The sequence below is a fragment of the Cebus imitator genome, unplaced genomic scaffold, assembly GCF_001604975.1.
Source record: "Cebus imitator isolate Cc_AM_T3 unplaced genomic scaffold, Cebus_imitator-1.0 Scaffold370, whole genome shotgun sequence".
In the NCBI taxonomy this organism is placed as follows: Eukaryota; Metazoa; Chordata; class Mammalia; order Primates; family Cebidae; genus Cebus; species Cebus imitator.
The window spans coordinates 2,175,662-2,187,402 of record NW_016107685.1 but is presented as its reverse complement, the minus strand read 5'-3'; the positions used below and the strand labels follow the sequence as shown (position 1 = coordinate 2,187,402).

Genomic DNA, 11,741 nt, shown 5'->3' with positions numbered 1-11,741 from the left:
TACCAATCTTAAACATCCTGAGGAAGAATGGGACTTCCATTTGAGGTGGGCCTATGACAGGGTAATAAGACAGCAGTGAATATTAAGCTACAAAAAGCCCCCTTTCACATTCCTCTCAGTCCTATGTTTTCTTCTTTTCCTTTCTTTTCTTTCTTTCTTTCCTTTTTCTTTTGAGATGGAATTTCACCCTTTTTTCCCAGACTGGAGTGCCATGGCATGATCTCGACTCATTGCAACCTCCACCTCTTGGAATCAAGCAGTTCTCCTGCCTCAGCGTCCCGAGTAGCTGAGATTACAGGCATGTGCAACCGTGCCTGGCTAATTTTGTATTTTTAGTACAGACGGGCTTTCTTCATGTTGGTCAGGCTGGTCTTGAACTCCCAACCTCAGGTGATCCACCCACCTCAGTCTCCCAAAGTGCTGGGATTACAGGTGTGAGCCACTGCTCCTGGTTAGTCTTACATTTTCTTTTCTTTCTTTATTTAAAATTGTACTTTAGGTTCTGGGGTACATGTGCTGATCATGCAGGATCATAGGATAGGTACATATTTGACCAGGTGGTTTGCTTCCTCTATCCCCCCATCACCTGCAACTGGCATTTCTCCCCATGTTATTCCTTCCAGCCTCCCCTCCCCATGCTGTCCCTCCCTTAGCCCCCACTACCCCACACTGACCCCAGTGTGTAATGCTCCCCTCCCCGTGTTCATGTGTTCTTATCGTTCTACACCAGAGCTGTCTCTCTTCTACTATCTTGTCCTAGTCCTACATTTTCACACTAAGCTCAGTCCTTCCAAAGCAGACTGTGAAATAGTGAAAGAAAGTTCCAGGAGATCAGCACTGCCGATTCTGGGCCGCTGTTAGTGGTGGAGGCAGGGAACAAGGACTCACGGACAGCAGAGTCAAATTGTGACCGTTTTTCCTTCTTCAAGTAGATCACTGTAAGACAACAGAGACAACTAACACTGAGTGGCCAAGTGAGGAGGGAACTTGAAGGGAACACTTTAGGGGAAAATTAATCTCTTTAATCAAGAGAACTGAGTGTAGTCAAGGCCAAGAGATGCAGGATAAGCAAATGGATAGTGAAAAGACATTCACAAGGAAAGCTAAAACAATAAGTAATGTAAAATAAAATACAGCAAAATTTTAACTTCCAAATCCAGCCTTCACTTGAATCCTTTTCTGAGAGGTGAATAAGGCATAGGCATCAGGGGCTGCTGTCAAGGTACATTAGCTATTTGCAGCCTCACCTTCTTTCACGGAGTTAAAGATACAGTATATTTTCCTAAGGTTTGAACTAGTTCATTTCTTTATGTTTTAAATGCACTGACTTCCCACATGCCCTTTTGAGTAAAATATTCAGAAATAATTTAAATACACCATTGCAATGAAAATAAATGTTTTTTATTAGGCAGAATCCAGATGCTCAAGGCCCTCCATAGTATCCCCAAGTTTAATAGTTGGACTTTGGGAACAAAGGAACCTTTAATAGAAATTGGACAGCAAGAAAGGGAACTTAATGGTACTTGTGAGCCAGGGCAGTAGCCACACCGGCCACCACTTTCTGATAGGCAGCCTGCACTTGCGGGGTGAATTCTTTGCCGAAGTGATGAGCCAGCACACACACCAGCACGTTGCCCAGGAGCTGTGGGTGGGAGACAAGAGGTATGAACATGATTAGCAAAAGGGCCTAGCTTGGACTCAGAATTCTACAGCCTTATCTCAACCACAAAATAAAAGCAGAATGATAGCTTGATTTTAGCTGCTATTAGCAATAAGAAACCTCTTACATCAGCTACCATTTATATGCAGAAATATTCTTTGCTATTGTCTTAACCCAGGAATTATCACTGCTATTCTTTAGAATGGTGTAAAAAGCATGATATAGTGTGTGATTCTTGCCTTGAACGAAAGAGATGAGGAAAAGTATTAGAAATAAGATAAACAAAGTGTATTAAAAGAAGAAAGCATTCTTAAACATTACAAATGCAAAATTACCCTGATTTGGTCAATACACAATGTATGCACATATTAAAACATCATGGTTTAACCCATAAATATGTGTAATGATTATGTATCATTAAACATAAAAGCAAATAAAGTAGGTAGATTATGAAGATGTAAATAAGCACATATATATGCCAAAGAGTAATGTACTAGGCAGACTGTATTTTTGTTTGTTTTAAGTTTCTTAATGTATCTTGGAGATATTTTCTTTTGTTATACACAAAGTTAGGGCGCTAAGTATAACGGCAAAAATTACAGAAAAGAAAAAAAGAAAGCAAGAATTAAGCACAAGAAAACGGTTGTTATGAACAGCAAACAAAAGAAACTAAATGACCCTGAGAGTTCCACACTGATGTGACCAGTTGTCTCTTTCCCATCCTCAGCTGGACCCTGAGGTCCCCTTCCTATAACATGAACTTAACCATAGAGAGGAAAGGTAAAGAAAACATCAAGTGTCCCATAGACTCACCCTGAAATTCTCAGGATCCACGTGCAGCTTGTCACAGTGCAGCTCACTCAGCTGGGCAAAGGTGCCCTTGAGGTTGTCCAGGTGAGTCAGGCCATCACTAAAGGCACCCAGCACCTTCTTACCATGAGCCTTCACCTTAGGGTTGTTCATAACAGCATCAGGAGTGGACAGATCCCCAAAGGAGTCAAAGAACCTCTGGGTCCAAGGGTAAACCACCAGCAGCCTAAGGGTAGAAAAATAGCCCAAGAGGCAGAGGAAGTCAGTGCCTTTCAGAACCCCAAGAGACTTCTCTGTCTCCACATGCCCAGCTTCCATTCTCCTCCTTAAGCCTGCCTTGTAATCTTGATACCAACCTGCCCAGGGCCTCACCACCAACTTCGTCCACGTTCACCTTGCCCCACAGGGTGGTAACGGCAGATTTCTCTTCAGCAGTCAGATGCACCATGGTGTCTGTTTGAGTTTGCTAGTGAACACAGTTGTGTCAGAAGCAAGTGTAAGCAATAGATGGCTCTGCTCTGACTTTTATGCCCAGCCCTGGCTCTTGCCCTCCCTGCTCCTGGGAGTAGATTGGCCAAGCCTAGGGTGTGGCTCTGCAGGGTGAGGTCTAAATGATGACAGCCGTACCTGTCCTTGGTTCTTCTGGCACTGGCTTAGGAGTTTGGCTTCAAACCCTCAGCCCTCCCTCTATGACATATCTCTTGACCCCATACCATCAGTACAAATTGCTACTAAAAACATTCTCCTTTATATTATTTTGTAATATATTTTTTTATACTTTATAAAGTATATTTTATTACTTTATTATGTAAATGCATTTACATAATATTTGGAGTCACAGCTTGGTAAGCATATTGAAGATTGTTTTCCCAATTTTGTTATTATACAAATAAGAAATTGATGCACAAAAAGTGAAAGAGTTTTGCCTGCTGTAATTCAGCTTAGGGATAAGTAGATGAACCTCTTCCTGTGTCTCCAGAATATGCAAAATAATTACAGGACAGAATGGACGAAAATTCTACCTCAGTTCTAAGTATATCGTCTCCTGATTAAAACCTTCTGGTAAGAAAATATATATATGCATTCATTCATTTGTTGCTGTTTATTTTTTCTTAATTTGCTCATGTAACTAATAAATGATGTCTACAAACAATAAATACAAATCAATGTGTTCTGTGTAACAGTTACTTATTAGATTTTGGGAAACCAGAGACGAAAAACTAGAGACCTCTTACTGCAGTGAAAAATACAAATAAGTAAAAAGTCACTCACAACCCAAAGTGTGACTAACAATGGGCTAATCAGTGGTGTCAACTGGGAGGTTAACTGGGGACATCTAACTGTTTCTGCCTGGACTCCTCTGAAAAAGTTTCTAGGGAAACAGAGAAGATTCTATGACTTAAAAAGTAGGGGCAGGAAAGGAAAAGGTCTTCCAGACTTGGCTCAGGTTTTTTTTTTCCCCCTAGTCCACTAAGAATACTGTGTTTTAAAATCATTTCCTTTATCCAAGTTTTTATTTCTCTCTGTATTTTGTTTGTTTAAACCTCCTCTACTAAAATGTACTGTTTTATCTCTATAGCTTTTCAACATTAACTCCTTTCTCCCATCCCCCTGCCCTTTCTTCCCTCTTGTACTAAATTAACTCCTCAGGTGAGGAAAAGCTTTTGAAGTGTAGAGTTCTGCTTCGTGCTGTTAAAAGATGTCATGAAAACAGCAAGGGTGGCAAGCATATCTGAGGTCAGTGTAGGGTCTCAGTGTTCCCTTAAGGCCTTGTCAGTCATTCCAAATTCTGCACCTACCTGGAAGCCCATGTCCTTTTAGTAAGAAAAGTGTTATATTTTTACTTTCCATGTTTCTCCTACTTCTTCCTTTCAGCTCTAACACTGAAACTACAAAAAATAAAATAAAAATAAAATTTAGGCTAACCAAAAGAAACTGGATTTTCTATTTCTAGCTATTGCAAGAAAATTTATAAATTTATTATTTCCATTGTTCTATTCTCTTAAATACTTTCACCGTTATTGCTAAATAAATAAAGATTTCTCACTTTTTCTACCTGTCTCAACCCGCATCAGGTACTTGTGAACAAATTTCACTCTGATTATTCTCACACATGCAGAAAAGGTTTGGCTCTTCTATGGCTATCTGGGGCCTATGTTAAAAAATTATGCCTATATATGATTATAGGGGTAAGCGAGATGAAGTTTTAAGTGTTTTCTTTTATATTCATTCTTCTGTAAAAAACTAAAGCAATGAAGATCTGAGAATATGTGTATCCCTGAGAAAATATTTCACATGTTGCATTCTAGGAAAAGAGGTCTTTAAAATGTTTTAAATGTTAAAACATATAGATTTGACTTGAGTTTTAGATTTTGGATTTTATTTTATTAAATTTAAACCTGCATTAGCATTGTTTTAGATTCAGACTATTTTCAAGGCCCTATTTCACATCCCTGATAGAAGAGCCATGTATATGTGAAATTGAGTGTTCTAGGGAAGTCTAAATATGTCTTTTGCAAGTATCCCATGTCAAAGAAAATCCACAGACCTTATAAAATTATAATATAAGATATATTTATATTATTCTGAAAGAGCAAAACTGTGAAGTCAACAGCTTTGAAATCTTGATTGGCAGAAATTGTTACCTTCTTAGAGACTTACCCTACAACTTTTTATGCTCAGAAACAGTTTTCCTAACTTGTTTTCTTTTCTTAATGATGAACTATGGATCCTTCTCTTGTGTTGGCAACTGTTGCAGGTACCATCATCCTGGCTTCAAGGCAGGCATTGGTTTTCTAACGGTTGCTACTTAGTGTAACTAGAGTGTGACACAGACTTTTCTATTACCCATAACCCCACAGGGACAAGGCTGTAAGTTATACTAAGACCATCAAAAGCCCAGGCATACCAAGCAAAAATAAGTTTTAAGAAGTGACCAATAGTGCAAATGTGTTTATGTTCAGGGCCTCAGGCTCAAATCTAAACCAGCATTCAAAGGTCCTGAAAAACTACTCAAGCTCACTGACATCTTCACAGTTGTGAGCTTGCTTCTACTCTGTGAATGGGTCCCACAGCATATGCAGGTCTATTCTGTTTTTATTCCAGCCCCACTGACCACCAGACACACACACACATACACACACACACACAGGCACACACACACACGTCCTCAAAAAAGAGACAGCGCGAGAGACAGAGGTTCATTTCCTTTACTCCAGTCTGTTAATCTTCCTTAAGTCTAATGTTTTATACTAGAATGGCACTAGTCTGAATATACTTAAGAGAATGAATATTAACTTTCTGCATGAAAATCATGACACTCATCTATGGGAGTGTGGTTTTATCATTTGTTTCAAAAACAGGACTTGACTAGAGTATTTTTATATATGCTCTACTGTTTAACCTAAAATTCCCCAAGTGAGACATTTAAGCAATCTAGTGTATATGTTCCTAGGTCAAGCACAGTCTAGCCACTTGCTACAGACTTCTCTCCCAGATTCACAATCTCTCAGTAACCATAACTTAGTATCTTCTCAGAATTAGTTAATTAAAATGAAATTAAAATGCTCCAAGAAAACCAGAACCCATAGAAACAAACCACATACACACAAAATAGTTTTGACATAGGATAGTTTAGTTTGCTTTAAAAAATTGTATTTCTTACCAAAAATCAATAAAGTTGACATAGACACAACTTTGCTAAAGTACACATGTAATTATTAAAGAGAAATTTATATTTGTCTATAATTTGTTCTTTAATATCTTCCCCAAAATGCCCTGAGTAGCTCTGCTTCTGATATGTAAACCAGTGGTTCCTAAATATCCTATTCAGATACAAAGAGCTCTCAGTGCCTACTGCATATAATGACTCAAGGAAAACGTGGATATAAAAGAGCTTCTGCTGCCCGTCAATTCAAAATAATGTGATGAAAACAGTTAACTATGCATTGTCAACATATTCTGGCAGTACAGACAGAGTTACCATGAAAGCGCTTTTCAACACAAGGAAGCAACAGATTCTGTATAGGTATTCAAGTAGGTTTAAAATTAATCAACAGGTATGTAATACTGATTTTTTTAAATGTATACAAGTGAGAAAGTTCTAAAAGCCCTTCTAATTTTACCTATAGCAAAAAATGGTGCTCAAAGAAAAAAATTACTACCTATAATCAGAAGAAAACTACTGCTTGGTTGTTTACCACATGCTTTCTCTTCATATATTGTAGCATTAACACCAAAGGGACACTGTTCAATGGTATTATTCATATTATCCTCTAGTTCCTGAAGTTCTAAAGCAAGGAATAATCATTCCTTCATTTATTCATTCCTTCATTTGTTATTTTCTTGAATATTTACTTGCTGCCCATTGAAGAATTTAATATGAGGCACAGTAGGCATGTAAGAAGGTACAGAACAGGCAGAAATGTTCATAAAGCATGGAGTGAGTGTGTGTGTGTGTGTGTGTGTGTGTGTGTGTATGTGTGTGTGTTCACGTATAAGAAAAATATAGAAAATGGGTGTAGGGAATGGGTTTGGAAAGGCTTTTTTGTGTAGTATCAAAAAGTTTATTGAGGCTGGGGTCAAGAGAGTTCACAAGTAATATGTCAGCAATGAATCTTGCCTGAAATATGGGAGGATAAGATGAAATTCTTTACAGAGATGTTCTGGGGCCAGTAAGAAAAGGAAACTATTTCTTAGAGCAGGAACACTTAATGGACTATAGTATTATAGGCTACAATGTGCAGGCAAAGGAAGTAGGAAGAAAGAGAACATAACATTGTCTTGAGAAATCATCGTGCCTTTAATTGAGGACATTATTTTCTCAGGAATTGATGGAGTTTAATCAGAGCATTAGCCTTGAGGCTATGTCTGAGGGTTGAGGTCTTCCCTAGAGCCTCTACAGTACCAGTGTCATCTCTATATCAAGAATTCTTGATAATTTCTGTTTTTTGTTTTTTTTTTTTGGAGATAGACGTGTCATCCATTAATGCTTTGTACAATTCCCTTGCTTTTCTAATGTCCCACATCCTTTTTGTAAAGGACACAAGTGCTCCCTATCTGTAGACTCTCAGGAACCTTCTTATATACCTGGACAATAAAATGAAACAGGGGAAATTAATCAGCTGAAAGTTCTTTATTAGGCAGAAGCCATACCCTTGAAGTAAACATTGTGTTCCCAAGTTCAGAAAATAGAATCTAGAGAAATAGGGTCTTCTCGTGGTTATCAGGAAACAGTCCAGGATCTCAATGGTACTTGTGAGCCAGAGCAGTGGCCACACCAGCCACCACTTTCTGAAAGGCAGCCTGAACCTGTGGGGTGAATTCCTTGCCAAAGTTGCGGGCCAGTACACACACCAGCACATTGCCCAGGAGCTGTGAGAAGAGGTAGGCAGATACATGCATATGGTTAACAGGGAAGTAGATTGGCTTCTGAGAAACTGGGCCAACATCCATTTTTTTCTGTCCAAATCTTAGACAAAACTTATCCTCAGGTTATTCCCATCAGCATAAATAAGTATATATATGAATGCATACATATAATATATATACACACACACACAGCCCCGTCTATGTACTTAACTAGTATATAGTCTACATATGTACATATGTGCTATATGTGCTGTATAATGCTATACACAAATTAATTTCAAATTAGTTTTAATTTTGTATTTGTATATAGCATATACAAATTAATTATTATAAACAGATTAATAGATACAAATTAATTAATTAATCAATGTGATGATGGGCTGTCTCCTAGTAATGACGTCTGCCCCACCTCCAGCGTAATGTTCTAATATTTCATAATCAAATATTCCCTTTCCTTTCCATCCCATTTACTACCTAATTTATAAAGTTTCAATTATTCCTCATTGTAAATCATTTATAGCCTCTAAAGCAGCATTCTATGCCTCTCCTTTTTGAGTTGGAGCTTCTCCCATCCCCACATGGAAAAACAAAAGGATTTTTCCAAGTGTGGAATTTGCAGCTGAGAGCTGGTATGCATAATGTGAGTTATGGTTAGAGAAGAGAAAAATGAAGAGAGTGGGTTGGGAGAGAAAGACACGATATTAAGTGAGTTAATTTTTAAAATAGCAAGATTCTGAGAAAGGAAAAAAGCAGAAAATTGAAATAAAAAATTAACAAAAATTTAGAAGCATTAAAGGATAAAATATAGTGAAACAGATAAAAATGTGTAAAAGAACCAAAATGTAAGATTAGAAAGTAAAAGGAGAAAAGTGGAGCATCTCCTGGACTCACCCTGAAGTTCTCAGGATCCACGTGCAGCTTGTCACAGTGCAGCTCACTCAGCTGGGCAAAGGTGCCCTTGAGGTTGTCCAGGTGAGCCAGGCCATCACTAAAGGCACCTAGCACCTTCTTGCCATGAGCCTTCACCTTAGAGTTGCCCATAACAGCAGCAGCAGAAGACAGATCCCCAAAGGAGTCAAAGAACCTCTGGGTCCAAGGGTAAACCACCAGCAGCCTAAGGGTAGGAAAACAGCCCAAGAGACAGAGAGAGTTGGTGACTTTCAGAACCTCAAGAATCTTCTCTGTCTCCACATGCCCAGCTTCCTTCCATTCACCACCTTGAACCTGCCTTGTAACCTTGACACAAACCTTCCCAGGGCCTCACCACCAACTTCGTCCACGTTCACCTTGCCCCACAGGGAGGCAACGGCAGCTTTCTCCTCACCAGTCAGATGCACCATGGTGTCTGATAGAGGTTGCTAATTGAACTCGGTTATGTCAGAAGCAAGTGAAAGCAACAGTTAGCCCTGCCCTGCCTTTTATGCTGGTCCTTTTTTCCCTGATCCTGTGAGCAGGTTGGTTTAAGATAAGCAGAGTTTCATTGGTTTGTGAGAATGCAAAATGCACCTTCATTTCACTGTTTCCTTCAACTGGCCCTGAGATTGGCTGTTCTGTCATGTGTGTCTTGACTCAGAAACACTGTTCTCCTCTACATATCTCCCAACCACACCTCTTTCAGCGGTTATTTCTAAAAATATGCTCCCAGTTTCAATTATGCAGAAATGTTTTAGTCTGATATAGTGGAATGTATCTTAGAGTTTAACTTTTTGTTTCTGTCACTTTATACTAAGAAAACATGAAGAAAACTAGAAGCAGATGTTTTAGCAAGTTAACTCTATATAAAGTTCCTCTTTATCTGTAGGGATTTTTGTCTCCAAGGGAATTTTAAGAGGTTGGAATGGACAAATCTATTGTTTCAGCTTAAACCTGCTTACTTCCTTCTTTTGGTAAATTCTTCCTATAAAAAACTCATTTTTTTTTTACTATACTCAAATAGATATCCATTACAAGAATATTTTAAAAATGAATATGGTTTATTTGCCAGTTACTGAAATAGGTCCTGAAAACATGAATTTTAAGGGTAATATTTTAATGACATATAAAATCAAATATTACATATAAATATTATGATTGTTTAAAACTATGGTGTGACTAAAGAAAGAATGCAGAGAAAGTACAAAGTAGATTTACCATATTCAGCCAGATTAAATTTAATGAAGTTTCTGGAAAATGCTTGTACAGAAGATTTTTCAATTGTGTTCTTAAAAAAAAAAATGTGAAATAAGGCCCAGGAATGAAGATCCCAATAGTTTTTCGCTCTTTTCTGAATTCAAATAATGCCACAATGGCAGACGAATACACACCCATGAGCATATCCAAAAGGAAGTATTGAGGGAAAGAGAGGAGGAAGAAGAAATAAAGAAAGGAAGGAAGGAAGAGGGGGAGAGAGAGGGTGGAATGGGTGAAGGAGAAGAAGGAAAAATACATAATGGAGAGAAGAAAAAAGGAGAGAGGAGAGGAGAGGAGAGGAGAAGAGAGGGAAGGGGAGGGGAGGGGATAAGGAAAGAAAGGAGAAAGGGAAGGAAGAGAGGAAAGAAGAGGAGAGAAAGGAAGAGGAAAGAGTAGGGAAGGGAAGAGAAACAAGGGAAGGGAAGGGAAGCGAAGGGAAAAAAGAGAAAAAAAGAGAAAAGAGAAGAGATAAGACTGATGGTTCAAATTTTTGTTAATAATATCGATAAACAGAAACTCTCAAACTCTGTTGGTGAAAGTGTACAATAGTATAACCCCTTTGGAAAACATTTAATAGTATCTACCAAAGCTGGATACATGATAAATCTATTACCATGTAATTACATTTGTAGACATTCAGAAACACACGCATATGTGTATCCAAAGACATGTATAGAAATGCTTATGACAGCAATATTCATAAAAACCTCAAACTGATAGCAATTTAAATGTTTATCAACAGTAGAATTGATAAATTATGGTATAAAGTATAAAATATTACACAGAAATGAAAATAATCAACTACTGCTTAACATGTAGCAACACGAATGCATCTTATAGCATTTGATTGATTAAAGGTGACGAGAGGAGAGTTCAAACTATATGATTTTATTTATGTATAGAAAGATGGACAGTGTGACTGAGGTTTTGATCACAAGGAGGGATGTTATCATATAGGGTAGAGAGAAGTCATGTGTGACTTTTCAACTTTGTTACAAATTATGTTTCTGTAACCTGGAAGCCAAGGAAAGACTGAATAATTCAAGAAAGATGGTGGCATGGATTGATTTGTGTCTTTAAAAGATTACTCTCACTTAGTGAATAAATGTATTTTAGAGTAGAGTAAATGGGAGACAAATAGCTGGGCTTTGTTGCAGTAGGGAGGGAAGTGACAATGCCATTTCTACTCTCAGGCTTGGGTCATGATGGTGATATCAGTCACTGAGATTGTGAACACAAGAATAGGGCCACATTTGTGAGTTTAATGGTGTGATAAGATCAGAAATTCAATCTTGGATACAGTCTGTTTTATGTACTTTTGTAAAATGCAAAAGGAAGTACTTAGGTATATGGATCTGGAGCTCAGAAAGACTATGACCAGGTCAAGAATACAGAATGGAACAGAACATACAAGGACAGATCACAACGTGCTATGTAAATCACAACCACTACCTGTTAAAAATGACAGATGATGTACTTTGTCTCCTTCTTAGAATGTGTTTGTGAGGTAGGAATTATGTTTCCATTTCATAAGTAAAGAAATAGATTCTAAAAAAAATTAAGTAAATTCTTAAGGCCATAAGGACTGTTATTTGATGTCTGATATTTCCAAAGACTTGGCTTTTCACTTTAATTCTGTTCCACCTGATACGATTTTACACATTGGGGAAACCTGGTTACATGTTTATTATATGTAGATTGCATTGAGAGCATTTTTATAATAAGATAATGT

At 37.9% G+C, this 11,741-nt stretch overlaps 2 protein-coding genes across 2 annotated transcripts; both read right to left on the bottom strand.

Moving 5' to 3' along the window:
- Positions 1–1,379: 1,379 nt before the first annotated feature.
- Positions 1,380–3,018, bottom strand: HBB (hemoglobin subunit beta). The gene is made up of 3 exons (XM_017507286.1): positions 2,827–3,018; positions 2,474–2,696; positions 1,380–1,642 (listed from the first exon to the last, which is right to left on the bottom strand). The coding sequence occupies exons 1-3, from the start codon at positions 2,916–2,918 to the stop codon at positions 1,514–1,516; spliced, it is 444 nt and encodes a 147-aa protein (XP_017362775.1). The 5' UTR covers positions 2,919–3,018; the 3' UTR covers positions 1,380–1,513.
- A 4,567-nt stretch (positions 3,019–7,585) lies between these two features.
- On the bottom strand, positions 7,586–9,379 carry LOC108288378 (hemoglobin subunit delta). The gene is made up of 3 exons (XM_017507287.2): positions 9,089–9,379; positions 8,732–8,954; positions 7,586–7,843 (listed from the first exon to the last, which is right to left on the bottom strand). Exons 1-3 carry the CDS (start codon positions 9,178–9,180, stop codon positions 7,715–7,717), a joined length of 444 nt encoding a protein of 147 aa, XP_017362776.1. The 5' UTR covers positions 9,181–9,379; the 3' UTR covers positions 7,586–7,714.
- Between the last annotated feature and the right edge of the window lie 2,362 nt (positions 9,380–11,741).

What these genes read in the sequence shown, in the direction of transcription:
- HBB (XM_017507286.1), bottom strand. Translation starts at nt 2,918, where the DNA reads ATGGTGCATCTGACTGCTGAAGAGAAATCTGCCGTTACCACCCTGTGG. An exon ending in GGTGGTGAGGCCCTGGGCAG is followed by an intron (nt 2,697 to 2,826) that starts GTTGGTATCAAG and finishes TTCTACCCTTAG; the next exon opens with GCTGCTGGTGGTTTACCCTT. An exon ending in TGGATCCTGAGAATTTCAGG is followed by an intron (nt 1,643 to 2,473) that starts GTGAGTCTATGG and finishes TCCCACCCACAG; the next exon opens with CTCCTGGGCAACGTGCTGGT.
- LOC108288378 (XM_017507287.2), bottom strand. Translation starts at nt 9,180, where the DNA reads ATGGTGCATCTGACTGGTGAGGAGAAAGCTGCCGTTGCCTCCCTGTGG. An exon ending in GGTGGTGAGGCCCTGGGAAG is followed by an intron (nt 8,955 to 9,088) that starts GTTTGTGTCAAG and finishes TCCTACCCTTAG; the next exon opens with GCTGCTGGTGGTTTACCCTT. An exon ending in TGGATCCTGAGAACTTCAGG is followed by an intron (nt 7,844 to 8,731) that starts GTGAGTCCAGGA and finishes CTCTTCTCACAG; the next exon opens with CTCCTGGGCAATGTGCTGGT.